Genomic DNA, 19430 nt, shown 5'->3' on the forward strand with positions numbered 1-19430 from the left:
ACCACGACATGAATAGAAATATTGCAAGCTCAGTTTGATTGAGCCTGTTCATGGAGGGTTGTAGAAATGCAAGCTACCGTCCCGCTGGGCAGAATTCAAAATTTATACATGATACGAGTACTAAAGTAAAATCTAGAGACACGCGCAGATGCATTCGTGCTCTTTCAGTTGCAGAGATATGGCATTGTGATTAAACATTTTCCTGTCAAGAGAGTCCCTGTGGCTGATACCGTAAGTAGAAAGCCCTGAGGGTATGGACTTGCAAGTGAACATGGTAATTACCTAATTACCTGTCATTGAATGCAAGAAATTTAGTCCTTAACATGTCGGGGCAGCCAGCCGTTTCTTTGAAATATGTTATCCTTCAAAGTTTGCAAGAAGCCAAAAGTCAGCGTCCACTACACATTCAGGCTAATTTGAACTATAGAAATGAGTTACCTGTAGCTGATGGGTTAATCATGAAGGCAATAAAATACAGTTTTTAATGTAACTCGAAATTTCAACTTACGTATTTCGTAACTTTGAGATAGTAAAAAAACAAGGACAAATATCAAACAGGGAATGCCATGTTCCAAAAACGCAGCCAGTAAGTCAAACTTTTGAGTTACTTACACGAAATTTCATGTTAGTATCTTGCTTTATTATCCGCAAAAGTTGAGTGCCTGTCCGCCTGTCAATTGCCAAAACTGCTAAACATAATTAGATCAAAGATGCAAGTTAGTTCATTAAGGTCACCTGAGGCAGAAAATGTCGTAGGAGGGCCGCTAATGTTATGTTTTGGTCAAATTTTTCTGCAGATGTAACAAAAATGTTATAATGTTATGAGATTTGTTCAAATGTAACGTAGAATTTGTCTCCAGTTTCAATATCGTGTACTTAAATGACGCAAAATAAGAAATATATCGTCATAATGCACATTTTTCCTTCTAACCTAACAGCAAATGTGACACTGTATTGATATAAATTATTTCTTAATTGTAAATGACTCTTATTAATTTTGATAAACAATACCTAATAGTGTAAACAATTACAACACTTATGATGCAAAACAGCTCATGCAAGGTTTAAATCGTGATTGTTCAGCAACTGCTGTTGTACATGATATACCCTAGCCCATCCAACAAGAAAATATACTAGCGCTTTTCTCATCTAAAAAACAAAGAAAAATATCAAACAGGGAATGCCACGCACCAAAGACGTAGCCTCCTCAAAACGAAACCCCCAGCACGCAGACGAGTGCACCACACACACACACACACACACAAAACGCGCAGTTCGGCAAATGGGTACTTTGCATATTAAACATTTTGTAATTTATTTTCAACGTGCAAAAAAACATAAAATGAAAAGACCATTTGGAGACGTAGAACTCAACCAAGCAACATATATAGTAAAGATTGAGTCTGTTCATGAGAGGTAAAATGTTGATCAGTCATCTTATAATTTAATCAGTTGTATATCGCAAGATTTTTTATCGCGAAAGCCATGCTGGAGGTCATAAAGAATGGTTGAAAGAAACATTGGAAACAACTATGTGTTCCAAAGTTTTGCATAATATTCAAGATAAAAATAAAAGCCGATAATTTGCCCAGTTAGTAGCGTCTCCTTTGTCAACCGGAACGGCATCCGGAGAGTATTTGAAAAAAAAAATCTTACTAGGATATCTACAATTTCATCCCTGAGGACAACTGATCTAATACAATCTGACTCCGCTGCTTTTAAAGTTTTTAAAATTTTGGACACAGCTTTGTTTGAGAGGAGGTGGTGATTTTTGGAGAATACCGATAGAATCTAGTTATCTAATAAGTTTGCTTTATCTGTATCATATTTGGTTTCAAGATTCCCGAAACTTGTTCTTAAATAGACGACGCACTCTGTGCATCTTCTTTTGAGTTTTTCAATAGTGACTATAATTTCTTTTTAGCACATGTGTTTTGAGCATTATGGTAAGGATCGTAATTCATTGCTAGCAATATCAGGGATATTTTCTACATAATGACTTTATGCTTTTTATCTTGTTTTTAACGTGATTTTACTTTTTAAGTTTGGTTTTGGTGACAGGTTTTCATTGTTTTCCTTTTAGTTGTTGGTATAGTTTTTCCGTTTTCTGAATAAGTTTATTGACTTCTTTAGTAATCCGTGGTAGGTCAGTTTTACATCCAACCTTCTCGGCAGGAATAAACTTTGAAATACCACACAATTAAGAGAAAATCTGCATCCTGCAAAGTGTGATGTTTGTACTTGGTCATAAAACTTCTGAATTCTGGCCAATTAGCTTTACTTTAAAGCAGTATATGCCCGTGCCTTTGTTTCATTATGTTTGGTCTTATGTTTATAATAGTTTATATCATGTCATAGTCACCAATCCTTGGAAATATATTTACAAAGTTGACAGATTTATGGTTACCCGCCCGTTTAAATTAGCTCAATAGGAAGACCGCAGATCTACGGATCGTGGGTCGTGAGTTCGATCCCTGGGCGGGCCGTATGTTCTCCGTGACGATCTGATTAAGTTCATAGTCTGAAATCGTTCGGCCTCCACCTATGATTCATGTGGGGAAATTGGCAGTTACTTGCAGAGAACATGTTTGTACTGGTACAGAATCCAGGAACACGGGTTAGGTTACATAACTGAAATACTGTTGAACAAATGGCGTTAAACCCCAAACAAACAAACAAACAAACGAACAAGATAAATGATAATTGTTGTAAGACACAGATGTGGAATGCTGTCATTTCTAAAGATTTTCAGAATCCGTTTGAGTCATGGTATGATAATTTATTATATCAACAAATTGTCATAAACCACATATATACGAGCTACTCTTACCTGCATTGATAGATGGTACGTGAATGATCAGTATGACAGTTAAACCTGTATAAATATAGAGTTCTGTTCGACCCGGGGCTGGATGGCGTGGACGAGGCTGAGTATACATTTCCACTACCGTTCATGAAAAAGCTCAGTCAAACCAAATCCCAATCCGTTACTTTAGTTACTTTCTCTGGCGGTCCATCCACAGAGTAATATCTGTCTGGTGGAAGTTGATGAAACGTGGCCTGAATGTTCCTTGGGTGGTCCCCTTCCAAAGTTGTTCAAAGAATTGAATTCCACACAGAATCCTTGTTGCCATGGCAACCAAAAGGAAAAGAACTTTAAAAATATTCTTGTCCAAAACCGCAAGGCATAGAGCCTCAATATTTGGCATGTGACATCATTTAGTGATCCACTATGAAGATTTTTCAAATTATGCCCCTGGGGTGAGAAGAGGCCCTGCCCCGGGGGTCACTTTTTATACGAGTTATATAGGAAAACATACTTCAAAAATTATCAGATCATATTTCCTAGATCGTTTAATTATAATTACCCGATGACACCAAGTAATTAGGGGTCATCTGACTGTGACCTTGACCTACTGACCTACTTTCTTGTTTTTTTTTATGATACAGCCTTGAAATTTGGATGACATGTACAGTTTTTGCACATCGATCTTAAAACTGACTTTCAGTGACCATGAATGTGACCTACTGACCTACTTTCTTAATAATTTAGCATCAGTTTGACATTTGAAACATGTAGCTCATATTACTCAGGTGAGCGATACAGGGTCATCATGACCCTCTTGTTGTGGTGTTTGGCGGTCTGAGGGTTTCTACGTTTTCTAGTTTTTATCTTGTCTGGCCCACATGCCGTATGAGGGTTATCACAGAAATCATCCGAGCATTGCTAGTGTGACACTTGCAATGATAATTTGCAAATGTCGACATCAAAGCAGAGGTCTGGAAATATGAGTCAGTGCATAGGTACCCATGACTTCCAACTCGACAAATGGTAGCTCTTTTATAGGTTGGTTATTACCAAATCAAATATATATCTAAACATGTAAGGTAGTTCACATATAAATAGTACTAATAGTCTTTCACTTACTTGTGCCCTTTTTCAACAGCGCCACGTTTCCTTTTGCTCAGTTGGGTTTTAGTATGTATCTTATTGATAGCATTGTAATGGAAACTGCATGCAGGATAAAAATTGTGGCGTAAGAATTGTATGTCTCGAAAAAAGACATTGCAAGAAGCGAAAGGAGTGAATTTATGATCAATCTGAGAGTGAATTTTCTGCGGCGCAACCTACGGAACACCTCTAGAGAAACCAAGACCAGTGCTTATATCTTCCTGGTACATTCAAACCTAGAGTATTGCTGCACAGTACGGAGTCCACATGCAGTATCACATAAACTTCAAGTGGAAATGGTACAACGGCGCGCAGCACACTTTACCACTAACAGGTACCATAACACCAGCAGTGTCACCTGCATGTTAGAAGAGCTACAATGTGAAACACTCGAATCACGCCGCCAGAAACACCAACTGACAATACTCTACCACATAGTAAACCACCTCGTTGACATAGATGGTAACAAGTATTTGACTCCGAGAAAGGTCATGCCATGACACAAGCATGGAAATGGTTTCTTGCCACACCCTACATCTACAGACAGTCTCAAGTTTAGCTTTTTCCCACGTAATATACTGCTATGGAATGATCTACCAGCAGCTGTTGCTGAGGCCCCCTCTTTGGCATCTTTTAAGAGCGGGCTCTCCAACCTGACCTTCTAAGAGGACACCCTTCCCAGCTACAAATTATGCGTTCATATGATACTCGAGCTATGTCGGCCGGACCTTGTGCCCTGGTACCGCCACGGAAGCCGAATTGGTCATGTCCTGATGGACCTGAAAAGTGACTAGGTATACTTCTTCACAATTCTAACTTTTGTCTATCTGCACCCAATCTTGACCGGGACTCAAAAGTTAGCACCCGTTTTACTTTTCTTTTTCTATAGTAGCGTTATAGTTCTCTATGAGATATAAGTCTCTGAAAATCTGATATGCCCACAGATATCGAAATAACGTTATTTAGTAAGTGGATTTTACATGAAATAAAGAACAGTCGGATTTAGTGTTGTTCAACCTATATATGGTACGAAAATGTTAAAGTACGGACTCATTTGGTACGAACATGGCGTAATTTTGATTTCCGGGAGTTTCAAAAACGTGTTTTGTAAACAAGAAGAATATGTGTGCCCAGATAGTGTTTGTTATCGATACCAACTTAAATGACGACTCTAGATCATCTTCATTATTATCAAATTCTATCTGTCTTTCTTGCATACGGCTGTTGAGTCATTTGTCTTCACATTTTGACAAACATGGGTTGACCAGAAAATCAAAACAAACTTATCAAAAATTGAAGTGGGGTTATAAGTTTTTCAACAGTAAAGTACATCACACCAAGATAGAATCGCACAAATTATATGACTTTAAATTGAGATATTTAGAAGAGTTTGAAAATGAGCTTCAGAGAAGATTTGAAAGTGCGGGTAATGGTGCAAACAGTGAGTCTGGCACAAGAAAATACAAACCAGTTGACAGCTTGAACAAAGCTTTCACTGAGATTCTTGCAGACTTTAAATGGGACAGTCAAGAATTATGGTCGCCAGTGAAAGGAAAAAGGTTCAGAAAAGAGCCACCAGATAGAAGACATTTAGTTGTGCTATTTACCAAATGTCCTAAAACCTTTATGCAGCTGAAAGAATTTACGGGAAAAAGAGTGTTAGATGAAGAAATATTTCTTAATTCATTGTTTCCAAATATGCTGTTTCAACAGTTTTGTAAAATTGCAAAATTAACACTGTACTGGATTGATACACAACATTTTGATACTTGTGTGGTAAGAAAATACTTTTTAATATGAAATTTTATCATGTTATCACATAGTAGTGGGGTAGTGGGGTAGAGTATAAGGGTGCACTTATACTTTCTTGCTATTAAGCTAGCTTTTAAAAGTTTTATAGCAACGTAGTAGAGTGTCAGCCTTATGTGTGAGAGGTCCCGGGTTCGATTCCAGGTCAGGCCTGAAGTATTTTCAGTCTGCAGGGGTGTGGAATTCCTATGTCCGACTCGGGACTTTTTGACGGCGGACAAGTGAGTTTTCACATTCCGTTTGTCCACGGACAAGCACAAATTTTCTGGTTTGAAATGAAAAAAGGAAAGAAAATTTAGAAACGCTGAACAATGCTTCAAGTTTATGGAGTTTATGAAAGAATTTGACGTACTAAATGGATGTTTCACCCGCTGAGGGCCTCTCAATTTCTCCAGTTTTAGGAAAACCATACTGCGTCTAAATTTAGCTCTTTCTCTGCATTGTGATTGGTTCCCTGTCACGATCTTGCGTGATTTTTGCACACGGTAACTCAGCGAATAGAAACCGAAAACGTAAACAATTATCACAAAGTTTTGGACAAATTCGTTGTTACAACTTCGTCTGCAAACAAAAATTGAAGTCAACAGTCAAAGCACAAACAGCTAGCTAGTACGAGTCAGGAAGTTTCATGTGTTTTTTTTTACTAACAGTCAGAAAGTGTCATGCTTTCTCACATGGTTTCACATGGCATGATGAGCAGACTTTTAGGTATTTCTGTTGAATGTTTGATGGCCTTGTGGGCGAACACAAGCTAAAGTGTCGAAAGCTTATTTTTAAAACCAGTGATTTTTTTGCGCCGATTTGACTCCGAAATTCGGCGTCTTCCCAACAGACAAAAATGGTCAAAATTCCCAAAAAATGCTTAAAAATTCCCCAAAACAAGATGATTTTTCCCAATTAGATTGATTTCTTGTGAAAGTTGAACTAAAACAATGCAAATAATCATAAAAATTCCAACTCTAATTGTGGTTTATTCGCAGAATTTTGTTGCCAACTCGAAACGCGTTGTTTATATAAAACGGGTCACGGCATAGTATGGCATTTAGTATGACTTTCATCACGGTCGCTAAACGCTTTTTCATACGTCAAAATGAGTCGGAAAAAAAATTGTTAGAAACTTACCTAAATTAGCGAAAAATGTTGCATAATTCCAAATATTATAATAAGAAAATAAAACTTAAACACGTCATCGGTACTCCGGTCATTCGAACATCTTTTGGTAAAGTTAAAGAGAAATTAAATTCAAATCAAACGTCAGAAAAGCAAAGTGATCTGTCCAAGAAATCTGAGTCCCCACAAAATGACCCTCAGAAATCAACAAAAGCTCATGGTGACCCTAAGCTATCTGATCCTGTGACATCAGAAAATAACTTGTCTGTCCTGTCTATTCAACCTCAGTGCATATTTGAATGAAATAAATTTACCTTAAAATAAAACTTTTCAAAATGATTTCTTTATTAAGGTTTGTTCATTTTTCCCAATTTTGAAGTTTATCGCGCTAAAAATTCCCAATTGAAAAGGCATGGGCTGTTGCCAAAAAAAGTAAAAAAATCACTGAAAACAGCTACAGTATTACACTTTATTATGTTTGCTTTTGTTACTACTTGTAGATTATTGTCAAAAATAAAGAATTATTTGCATGCTAAAATGTTGAAAATCCGGGCAAGTAAGTTTTGACTGCGGACAAGTAGATTTTTAAGTCTCGTTTGTCCGTGGACAAGTGAAAAATATTGGGATTTCCACACTCCTGGTCTGTTACATTTGGTGCCTAACATAAATAACTCGCTAGTAGATATGAATGTCCCACAGAAGTTCAAAGTCCTGGAATTCGAGGACGAATTCTAAGGGGTGTATGTAGTAGGCTAGAGTAGAAGGGTGCACTTATACTTCCTTGCTATTGAGCTAGCTTTTATAATATTATCGCAACATGGTAGAGTGTCTGCCTTAGGTGTGCGAGGTCCCAGGTTTAATTCCCAGTCAGGCCTGAAGTGTTTTCAGTCTGTTACATAGTAAATCCCACAAGTAATCTAACTGCCTAAATTTTAATTCAGGAAGTGTCTACAGGTACAGATCTGAGAGGATTGCATGGTTTACCTTGGAAATTTTGTTCATGTTTGGCTTTTGTGTCATTTTCAATTTTAGCTGGTCATTTGTATTTAATTATTGTAATTATTGTAAAAGGAGGAAAAAGAATTTAATGTAAATAAACCAGACTCTGAGTGTCGCGACACTTGGTGCTTTTATGCTAAATTGGCCAGGACATCATTTTATGGTTAATGTTTCCAATATAAAGCCAGCCGCGATTTCAAACATGACCCTCATGGCTACAAAAGACCTCACAATGCTTTCTTCTTGTGCACAGAAGACAGATGGCCTTGCAGATGACAGAAAACCATTTTGTTGAAGAATGGTTTACTTTATCAAGTTGTGTTGATGTGTCTTTCGATGCAGTCTAAGGTACTCTACCGTATTACATAGTATAGACCAGTTTACATTTAATATAGACCCTAAAGTATACTCGATAATTAAACCTTGGTCGCAGTCCTCATCAATAATTCTCTGATGCTCAAACCAGTGCCTACTTGATTAGATTGGGTACGAAAATCCTCATGGCCGAAAATAAGGTCTCGAGTTCATTCGTGCCGTCAATGACTAACTCTTCATTTTGAAAGATCTGTAATTTTTATTGAATAGATCTGACAGTTTTTTTTCTGTTTTTTCTCTTAGCTCGACTTTTCGAAGAAAAAGTAGAGCTATTGCACGTGCGTTGATGTTGCTGTCACCACTGGTTAATATTTTTGATAAAGTCAAATATCTCTTACTATCAAAGCTATTGACTTGAAACTTAAAATAGTTATTTACTATCAAAGTCTACACCAGGAGAAAAAATCCCTGTTCATTTCAATTGGGCACTTTACTGTGCACAAGGCCATAACTCTGGTTTGAATTTTGACAGAGTCATGCCCCTTTTTAACTTAGACTTTTTTGTTAAAGTTTCTGATAAAGTCAAATATCTCTGCTACAGTAGTTACTATCAAAGCTTTTGACTTGAAACTTAAAATAGTTATTGACTATCAAAGTCTACACCAAGAAAAACAATCCTTATAACTCTGGTTTGAATTTTGACAGAGTTATGCCCCTTTTTAACTTAGAATTTTTTTGTTAATGTTTTATAAAGTTTTTACTGGCAAAGCCCTAATTCAGAGTCGAGCACTGAGAGAAGTAGAGCGTGCTGTCTTACTGACTGCTCTTGCTCAATTTACTTATATGTGTCAGCTGTTTTGTGTACTGATCATAGTGATGCATGGATTCACAGGAAAAGGCCAGTTCTGATTTAGTTGTTCATTATTTCTTTGTTTTGTTTTAGGATGATTTGGACCTGCAAGCACTGGATATTGTTAAGAAGTCTGTAGAAAAAACAGGTGGAGGTCTTGCCTCATTGCATGCTTTTGCTGGTCATGGTTGCACATATTTCACAAACGTTCAGGACCTACTGCAGGAAGAGTCATGGGAACAAGAGGAGTCTCAGAGTTCATGTAATTCCACACAGTTATTACCCTTGGCAACTGTTACCAAATCCTGTTTTCTTCCTGGAGACAATAAATTGGTGCAGAAAGTTCAGAAATCACAGAATGAAAACTGTTTTGACATACAATTAGGTAAATATCATATGCTTTTACTTTATGCATCATGAGGATAACAACTACTGTAAAAACATAAATTATCATGAGGGTTTAATTTTCGCTATACTCACGGGGTCCCTCACCTCACGAACATTAATCATTGCGTGAACATTAACCAGTAGTGTATTGTGAATCAAGAATATCTTGTCACTGCGCAAACCGTCGTGGAAACGGCCATATTTACAAAAATCAGATGTGTTCTGTGTTTCTATAACAACTATAGAATAATTCTATTTTAGAACAAACCATAAATAAATTTTACCGCATAAATTTTAAAGTTAGAACCGATCGGATGTATGAAAACTCTTATTCTAACATGATCTGCATCAGTTGCTTTATAAACATTAAGCGAAGTTTTTATAATAGCATATGGCCAACCGAATGACGTATCGAGCTAAAATGTAGTCCTGTAACATGCGAAGAATTTGCTTGGTTAGAATCGAAATAATATTATGTTCCAATAATTTTATCAGTTAATAAAATATGGGCAGTCATTCGGATGCGAATATTAAATCACTCATGCTACGCACTCGTGATTTAATTATTATGCATCCGAACTCCTGTCCATATTTTATTAACTGATAAAATATAGGGACATATTTATTATTTTTTAAGTCTTATCTACCTTTAAAGTGGTTAATGGATTGAAATTATTCAGCGTAGGAAAATGACTATAGACCCTCTGACCTACTAGTATTGACTGGTCTACAGTTCAACACTGAATTTTACTGGGCTAAAGTTTAAGCTTGACAAAAAAGCATGAAATTGATCAGATGTCATGTACATGTAATAAAGCATTTGAGCTGCACCATTAGAAAACCAACATAGTACATTTGCGACTAGCATGGATCCAGACCAGCATCCGCGCAATCTGGTCAGGATCCATGCTGTTCACTTTCAAAGCCTATTGCAATTAGAGAAACCGTTAGCAAACAGCATGAATCCTGACCAGACTGCGCGTCGCAAATGCACTATGTTGGTTTTCTCCTGGTGCGGCTCATTTATTGAATGACTTGCAGGTCAGTAATCAAAACTATTGACTGGCAAGTCATTTGATAATTATATTCTATATTCAGTATTTAATTTTTTCAGGTAACAAGGCAGTGGAAATTTTAGTTACTGCACAGAACATTGAAACTAGGTAGGCTAGTTTATTTCACACTCTTGAAACTATGAATTGTAGCTCTCTGCACTTATACTCAATCTGACAGACAGAAGAAGTTCACAGTTTTAAACTAAAAGATTTGAACTATTTGTTTTGTTTCTATACAAAAACACCCTGGACAACAGTCTTTTTAAAACACAGATTTGATCAATGGATTCTTTAAAACTTAAAAGTTATGACAGAATGCTGTGTTGGATTTCTGTAATAAAATACGATTCTTAAGGAAGATTTAAAATAATTCCATTTTCATCATGTTCATCAAAGACATGTAAATGAGTCACTTTATTAAAAATACTGTACATATATTTACAAGTAATTTCATCATTGTTTTTCACTCAGTCTTGACAATGGTTGAAATATTGTTTTCCATTTCAAATCATTTACCCTCTGTTGGGATGTACAATGTACAGTAAATTACGTTGACAAAGTCGAGGGCTTTTTCCTTTTCTGTAGCAGTGACCAATTTCAGCAATTTCCCCGTCAGGAATTTTCTTTTAAATTTCAATTTTTCCCTGAAATTTACTTTGTAAACATCAGGATTTTTAGTCCCCTTACCCCAAGTCCAACAGCTGTCTTCCCCTCTTTACTGAAAAGAAAACATTGTGGTCACAAAAGCCTGACCAGGTACCTCATCAGAGAGGGCACCATACCAACATCATAGTAAGCCCTGAGCAGGAGATACTGTCTGGTTAACAGAAGACAGTATGTCAGAAGGCGTTCCCTCATATGGTTGTACCTGAAGTTGTGGAATACAAGCTAGAACTTGTATGTAAATGAAACTCAGAAATAGGTTAACTGATCAGTACTTTTAGATAATATTATAGAACGAAGTCAAACACACACAGCTTATCACATTTGTCCTTATTTCAAAATATCTTGCATTTATTTTTAGAACACAGAAGAAAACAAATTCAGCAGAAAAGGAAACTGACATTTCTAAACTCCAGTCATCAGTTTTGCAAGGCTATGCAGTTTTGAGGAAGAGTTGGCTAGGTTGTCGGTTGCCAGTGCAGGCTAGTTATCTGTGTGCAGAGAATGTGAGAAGAAACATGGGAAAAACAGCTGGGGGATATACTGAGGGATTGTTGAAAAAAATGATCAAAGAACTTGCTTCCAAAAGTAGTATCCTGGTATGTATTGAGACTGTGCAGACGTGGCTTACAGGGTCGCCACTCACCTTGAAAAGTCAGGGAAAAGTGTAGTTTTTTTCAAGGTCAGTGAATTGTCAGGGAAATCTTGATAGTGGTCAGTGAAAAATGAAATTTAAGAAAAGTCAGGGAAAAATGAAGTTCTGGGTCGATGTTTAAAATGTTCAGTGGCTATGGTGGCCTTCAAGCAGTATCTAAATGTATTTCCAAACACATTTTGGTGTAATTGTGTATAGCCAAGTCAAGTCAGTTATTGTCACTGACAAATATCATTATTATAATGTTTACACTCATATAATTTTGGTATTTAATAATGAAAGTTTGTTATATCTGAAACAAAATAAATATAAAAGATTCAACGGCAGTAGTGTAGGGGAGGAGGAGGCCGAAAAAATATGATGGTATTGGTCAGTGAAAAGTATGGTTTAGTCAGGGAGAAGTCAGGGAATTTCATGTTCTCAACTAAGTGGCAACCCTGGTAAGGGGTGTTACATCCAGAAATAGTAAGCAAAGTTATGTATAAGGGATGATATATAATTTTAAAAAAGATTTTATCATTCTACTATGTAAAGGGGCTCCCGAGGCCTTTCTGCTTATTGAAAAACTGCAAAGTGACCATACGTCATAAATGGTGTCAGTGTGGCTTAAAACACAACAGACTACTATTTAAGTACAAATGTATCTCTGAAATGATAGTTGCTATTTTCAAGAAAATGGTAACTTTCAGACATCATATCTTTAAAAAAATGGCTCAATTTATTCATTGTTTGAAGAAATGTGTGATGCATCTATGACAACATGTATAAAAGCTTACTGGGTAAATTTCTATAACTTCATATATAATGTACAGATGGCAGTGTATTGTGTAAGTCGGTATATCTGTAGAAATATATGCAAATCCTTTACGAATACTCATACAGTATGTTGTATATTACAGGTGCTTGTATGTACCAGGTCTGGACAACTGGTTCTGTTGGAACCGCTTACCACACACACAGCCACACTTAGTCTACTGTCTGTAGATACCACTCTGTCCTTAGAGAAACAGTTGCTTCTCCAAAATACAAGTAGACAAACTTCTGCTGATACAGTACAGAGTAAGGAACAGTTTGTTGATGAGATGGTAGGGAAACTTGTAGGCTCGGTTCATCTGACAAAAGGAAATGGTATGTTTTGTTATCTTCGATTATTTGTGGCTGCCAGTTATGTGTGACTCTTTCAGAAAAATGATGGTCATTTTAATTCTGTTAGGATTGTTACAAAATATATAATTCAGTGATTGCATATGAAAATGTTTAGTTATTTGAAAAGTTTCAATGTAAATATTTGTATTAACTTTACCATGAAACATTCATGTGACATAAGGGGAATAAGGAAAGGTTTACTTTATTAAGCTGGTAGAAGATAGAAATGTATTTAATATCTCTAGGCATATTTAAGTCACTTTACCAACAGGTAATCTTCATTCCACATTCATGTACTTGCAGATGTGGGGGAGTGTATTAAGGCAAATAGCCTTGATGGACTACAGATGGATCGTTGGGTGGTTGCAGGACGTACAGACACTGTGCAGAAACTTATCACTAAGTTAAATGACAGGTAGTTTTCTACAATTTAGTATAAAATGTAAAAGGTTGTCAAACCTACTCATCTTGTTTATACTTTTTGTCTGTATTGATGATGAAACATTGATGTATCTTTGATCTATTTTTATTTCACAATAAGTAGTTTGTCAAGTTTCATGCACGTTTAAATATTTTATTACACTTGATTTCATTGCATGTGTAATGTCCAATCATATTTTCTTTTGTTACTAAATAGGTCTGTTTCATTATGGACATTGCCAAACACTTGTTGTTTTCAGTTGCTAAGTGTAACAACTAACAATATTGCATTTGTACTTCTATCACAGTAATTAACCTTAAATTTCAGTGAACACCACTTTGACAAATAAGTTGTACTGCCCAAATTGAATGATGGATCAGTCCATTTTAGAAATTTAGCAGGGTAAAGGTTAAGTGGGAAAATTTCTTACATAGTCTTGATTACACAGTCATATCTCAGTGATTCACCCACTTGCTGTTTTTGGCAGTTAGAAATTGATAACATGGATTATTTAATTATTTGGTGTATTCTTTTTGTAAATACTTAAGATACATTAAATGAATGTTGTAAATTATTTTGTAGCGTTTATCAAGTCACATCCTTATGTCACCTCCTAAGGAGGTCCTTAAGGAACATAACTGCTCTACATTAATACAGTCGAAACTCTGTATCTCAAACTAGCTTACCTCGAAATTCCGCTTAAGTCGAAGAAATTTTCAAGTCCCACCAAATTTCCTTCTTTATATATGTAATTCAACTCCGGTTACATCAAAATTTGACTTACCGAGACTCCGGATGTGTCGAAAGGGATTTTCAGTCCCGTCAATAAAATTGCATTGTAAACTCGGTATGTCGAAGTGTGAAAAATATGCGATAAAATTGCACACATCTCATTGTGAATGTGGTTGGTTTTTAACACATGTCCATGTTTATTGCTTAACCAGAAAGCCTTGACGCCGACATACCAAAGGTGCAGCGATTATCAAAGTGAGATGATGTCATACTTATTTGCACGTGCCATGGTGATAACTGTTTGATGTAAACATTAGATTTCTTTAATTAGCGGTCGTTTGTTTTTGAGACGTTACGAAAATTGCTTTTTATTTAAACTTATGAATTAATTAGTTTGAACAGTTCGGATCTTTAATAAGGATTTATTAAAGGAAATCGCGATGAGAATGTATAAAACATTAACTTCTTGCGTGAAAGCATCATTTGTTCAAAATGTCGGATCAAAATGCTGCCAAACCTCCAGGAGAAACCTGGTACAAAAAGGAAACTTGACTCAAAAATAGTTGAGGTTAGCATCATTTTCATTCTTCGAAAACTGAAAACTTTGATAACACACAAACTGTACGGAATCGTGTACATGTAAAGTGTCAACAGTGTATGCAAGGTATCAAGGAAATAGTTTTTATTTTTCAGTAAATCTTTTCGTAACTTAACCAACTTATTTATCATTTCGTCCATATACGTCCCTCCTCATAACTCGAATTTCGGTTATCTCGAAATAAAAAGCACGGTCCCTTGAAATTCGAGATACCGAATTTCGACTGTACCTGCCATTACAATTTTTTGAATACTTTTATGTCATCTGTAGAAAAGTCTTTACCCTGCCCAGTTAGGTTAGACTAGTAGGGAAGACTAAAAACTATCACTCTAGAAGTAATGAGTTTGTTTGACAACAATGCAAATTCCTATGTTTCCCAAGATGATCAGGTGGAAGTCAGTGTGTCTGATCTGAGGGTCCGTTGTTTTCCACTTTTGAATATAATCATACTAGAAATTGTTCTTGTTTCAGGATATCAGAACTGGACTTTCTGTCACACGACGAGGTGGAAACTTTAAAACAACTTAGCAAGAGTTACAGAAAGGAAAAGCAACCTCCGGGGCTAAGAGATACCTCTGTTTGTAATCATGTAAATGCAGGTATGTGAAAATTAATACATTGTTCCTAGTTTTTTGGTGAAAAAAGAAAGTTTCTCACAACGTGATTTTGTATGTTATGTTGTAAAAATGACTTTTGGTATTAAATTTCTTGCGAATAAAGTTTTCTAGATTATCCCTATCTATTTTTCAAGAGGCTTAAAACTGTTCTAACTCTTTTTATATTCAAAATCAGTATTGTTCAAAGGTATTATCATGTAATTATGGTTTTCACTTGGGCTGATACTTATTAGCCACTGATTTTTCAAAGTTTTAAGATGTAAACATGATTTATTTCAACCTGTGCCTAAAACTGCTTCATTTTTACTGTTTTTGCTGTTTTAAATTTCCTTTTATAGATTTTGGAAACTTGTATGAACATAACTTTGCAGTGGTCTTTATCTCAAATTATAGCATTCTACATGCATCATTTTCTTATTAAAAATAATTATTTCTCATCAGCTACTCAATAGAGGTACTGCTATATAATGTTCAACTTCTTATTCTAAATGAAATTAACGAGGAGAGCTTTTTCTGGAACATTTTGCCTGGATTTTTTATATTTGATTACATGAGAACCTGAACAAAAACTACATTTATGCTTACAAATCTTTAGAAACAAAGATTGCGGCTGTAGACAAAGCTGACATGCAACAGATTGGGAAGTCGTCTCAGGCATCTCTTAGTCGTATTGATAAGATACTGTGTAAAAGTAAAGAAGTGGTACAAGACAACATACAGAAGAAAGCTGTGGACAACACAAGTAGTAGGCAAGAGAGAGAGAAGCCAAACCTTGCTGCTCATCTAGCAGGTAAAGTCAACTTGACTACATTATTACTGATACCTTATTTCAGCATGCCTCCTGATTTTCTAGCTCACCAGAACACAAAGTGCTTGGGGTGAGCTGTTGTGATCACTCACCATGTTTGCCGTCTTCCAAACCTGCTCAAATTATCTTTATTTGGTTTCACATAGAAGTCACCCGAGGTGAAAGCAGAATTTTTTTTTAAATATCCACTCTTAAACAGCTGGCCTGATTTTCAAATAATTTCATTGAAACATTGCTTTGATGACTGCATTTAAAGATTGTTAAAATTATTCCAGTCCGTCAAAAAACCTGACTGCCAGGGGCGTGGTCACTTTTCCCTATGTGTATGTTTGGGAATCATCATTTTTTTAGAATTGCTGGCCCAAGTTTGTTGTAATATGGCACAAGTGATCCTTGGGGGGATGCTCTCCCATTAATGTTCAGATTATTCTAATTCATCAAAAAAAACAAACTTGGTCATCAGAGAGCCTGCTCTCTGCCCTATGTATATAGTGAAAAACTTAAAGAATCTTCTTGTCAAAACCTACTGGCCGCTTTTAAGTAATTTTACAAATGTACTGTGGATGACTCTTTACTAAGATTGTTCCATTTATTCTGGTTCATGTAAAAAATTGCCACCATACACGTAGCTGAAAATAGAAAAATCTTCAAACAACACCTTATTCTAAACATTTGATCCAGTTTTGAAATAATTTCATAGAAATGTCCCATGTTTGACCCTATCCCAAGAATAATCAAATCATTCCATGGACCTGGTAAATTTTCGGTGTATGAAAGTAAATCTTGTTTGAAACTGCTGGACCATTTAATATATCACAGTAATGATTTTTGGCTAACCTTCTACACAGATTATTCAAATTATTCCAATTTGTCAAAAACCATTGCCGCAGTCAGTTTCTCTATAAATCTGTAGTGGGAACTTCAAAAGTATGTTCTTGTCAGACTGTTGGCCTGATTTTTAAAGAGTTTCACACAAATGTTCCTTAAGTGACGTTCATAAAATATATTGTTCAAATTGATCAGATTTTTAAAAAAAAAACAGCTGCCAGAGTGTATTGTCACTTTTCTCAATGTTTAAGTTGTGGAAATTTCAGAAATGTAGTCAGAAGCTGTCTGCCTGATTTTTAAACAATTCTACACAAATGTTTCATGGTTGTTTTTTTTACCAACATGTTCAGATCATCCAGATTCATCAACAATAATGGCTGCCACAGCTGAAAAAAAGAGAAATCTTCAAACAAAATCTCGTTAAGTGTTGGTTAACTTCACTTTTGAAACAGTTTCACAGATATATTCTTTGGGAGACAGTCTACCAAAAGTTTAAATCACATTGTTGAGATTTGTCAAAAAATATGGCCAGAGCTAAAAATTTTGAACAACATCTCCTTAACTACTGGTTAACTTTTGAAATAATTTCACAGTCACTCTGCTAAATTGTTAGATGCCATCTTGTTTTATCAAAAAAACAAACAAAACATTTGGTGGGTCTAGCTTTCCCTGAATGTCTCTATGGAAAGTTTTGAACTCCTTTTTATATAATATCTGAATCTGTAGGCTAGTTTTCAAAGAAATTTGACAGAAATGTTTCTTGTTATACCTGTCTGGGCTGTGAAACTCAGGATAGTGATATCAACCACCTTGGTAGCCTAGTGGAAGAGCACCCGCTATGAAGTTGGGCATTGCACTCACTGTTACAAGTAGATGCCGTTGTTTAAATGACGGAAAAATTGCTTTAAGGTTGCTAAATCAAACACACACAGGGAAGCAATGTTGGGCCTTTGTGTACTTCTTGTCTAGTTTTAAGTTTTATTTCTAGAGCTCAAAAAAGGCAGGGTGCTGTCTAAAAGGGGCAGGGCCTTGTTTTATTTGGGAAGGGTACCGTAGATTAGTATCATTTTTCAATGTTCATATATTTATGTCTTTCATTCCATTATTGCGAACTTGTCACAGAATATAGTGGAAAATGATGAAAGCAATAATAGACTTATTTATAAAGGGTTTTTACATTACATTATAGTTTTAGTCAGACCATTCAATTTTTTATGCCCCCGAAGGGAGGCATATAGTTTTTGAACCGTCTGTCGGTCTGTCAGTCTGTCGGTCTGTCTGCAATTTTCGTGTCCGGTTCATATCTTTGTCATCCATGGATGGATTTTCAAATAACTTGGCATGAATGTGTACCACAGTAAGACGACGTGTCGCGGGCAAGACCCAGGTCCGTAACTCAAAGGTCAAGGTCACACTTAGACGTTAAAGGTCATTTTTCAAGATAGTGCATTGATGGGCGTGTCCAGTCCATATCTTTGTCATCCATGGATGGATTTTCAAATAACTTGGCATGAATGTGAACCACAGTAAGACGACGTGTCGCACACAAGACCCAGGTCCGTAGCTCAAAGGTCAAGGTCACACTTAGACTTTAAAGGTCATATTTCATGATAGTGTATTGATGGGCGTGTCCGGTCCATATCTTTGTCATTCATGCATGGATTTTAAAATTATTGGGCATGAATGTGTACCACAGTAAGACGACGTGCCGCGCGCAACACCCAGGTCTGTAGCTCAAAAGTCAAGGTCACACTTAGACGTTAAAGGTCATATTTCATGATAGTGCATTGATGGGCGTGTCCGGTCCATATCTTTGTCATTCATGCATGTATTTTAAAATAACTACGCATGAATGTGTGGCACAGTAAGACGACGTGTCACGCATAAGACCCAGGTCCGTAGGTCAAAGGTCTTAAACTCTAACATCGGCCATAACTATTCATTCAAAGTGCCATCGGGGGCATGTGTCATCCTATGGAGACAGCTCTTGTTTAAGTCTTTTCTTCAAAAAGGTCTGACACAACAGTGTAAAGTTAATCATATAAATACCGGTATGAAAAAAGACGGAGTTAAAAAATTAGCTTACACTCAAACCAAGATCATGTTACAATATTATAAAAAAATTGAAATATATATATAACTAGGGTTTTTTTTGTTTCAGATATTTGAAATATATATATATATATATATATATATATATATATATATCTAGGGTTATTTTGTTTCAGATGTTTGAAATATATATATATATCTAGGGTTATTTTGTTTCAGATATTTGGAATATATATATATATCTAGGGTTATTTTGTTTCAGATACAGAGACAACATTCTGTTGCTCTCTGAAATAAAGTTTTTTTTTCATAAATGGAGAAGAATAGTCAAACAAAGATAATTACCAATTTACAACAAAATAACGGAACAAATCGTACAAAATTTTAATGGCATGAAGTGACTTCTTTCAGCTGTTGTTACAAATCTTATTGT

General features: G+C 35.9%; 1 protein-coding gene across 1 annotated transcript in view; it reads left to right on the plus strand.

The window, feature by feature from the left end:
* The first annotated feature begins 5007 nt into the window (after nucleotides 1-5007).
* The window catches only part of LOC123566017 (treslin-like), a 33488-nt gene continuing 19065 nt past the window's right edge, over nucleotides 5008-19430 (plus strand). The window contains exons 1-8 of the mRNA XM_045359835.2: nucleotides 5008-5728; nucleotides 9129-9420; nucleotides 10537-10585; nucleotides 11502-11739; nucleotides 12695-12923; nucleotides 13245-13356; nucleotides 15164-15291; nucleotides 15905-16099. Coding sequence (XP_045215770.2) covers nucleotides 5075-5728; nucleotides 9129-9420; nucleotides 10537-10585; nucleotides 11502-11739; nucleotides 12695-12923; nucleotides 13245-13356; nucleotides 15164-15291; nucleotides 15905-16099 — 1897 coding nt within the window. The 5' untranslated portion in view covers nucleotides 5008-5074. The remainder of the gene's footprint in view (nucleotides 5729-9128; nucleotides 9421-10536; nucleotides 10586-11501; nucleotides 11740-12694; nucleotides 12924-13244; nucleotides 13357-15163; nucleotides 15292-15904; nucleotides 16100-19430) is intronic.

The sequence above is a fragment of the Mercenaria mercenaria genome, chromosome 8 (assembly GCF_021730395.1).
Source record: "Mercenaria mercenaria strain notata chromosome 8, MADL_Memer_1, whole genome shotgun sequence".
Classification (NCBI taxonomy): Eukaryota; Metazoa; Mollusca; class Bivalvia; order Venerida; family Veneridae; genus Mercenaria; species Mercenaria mercenaria.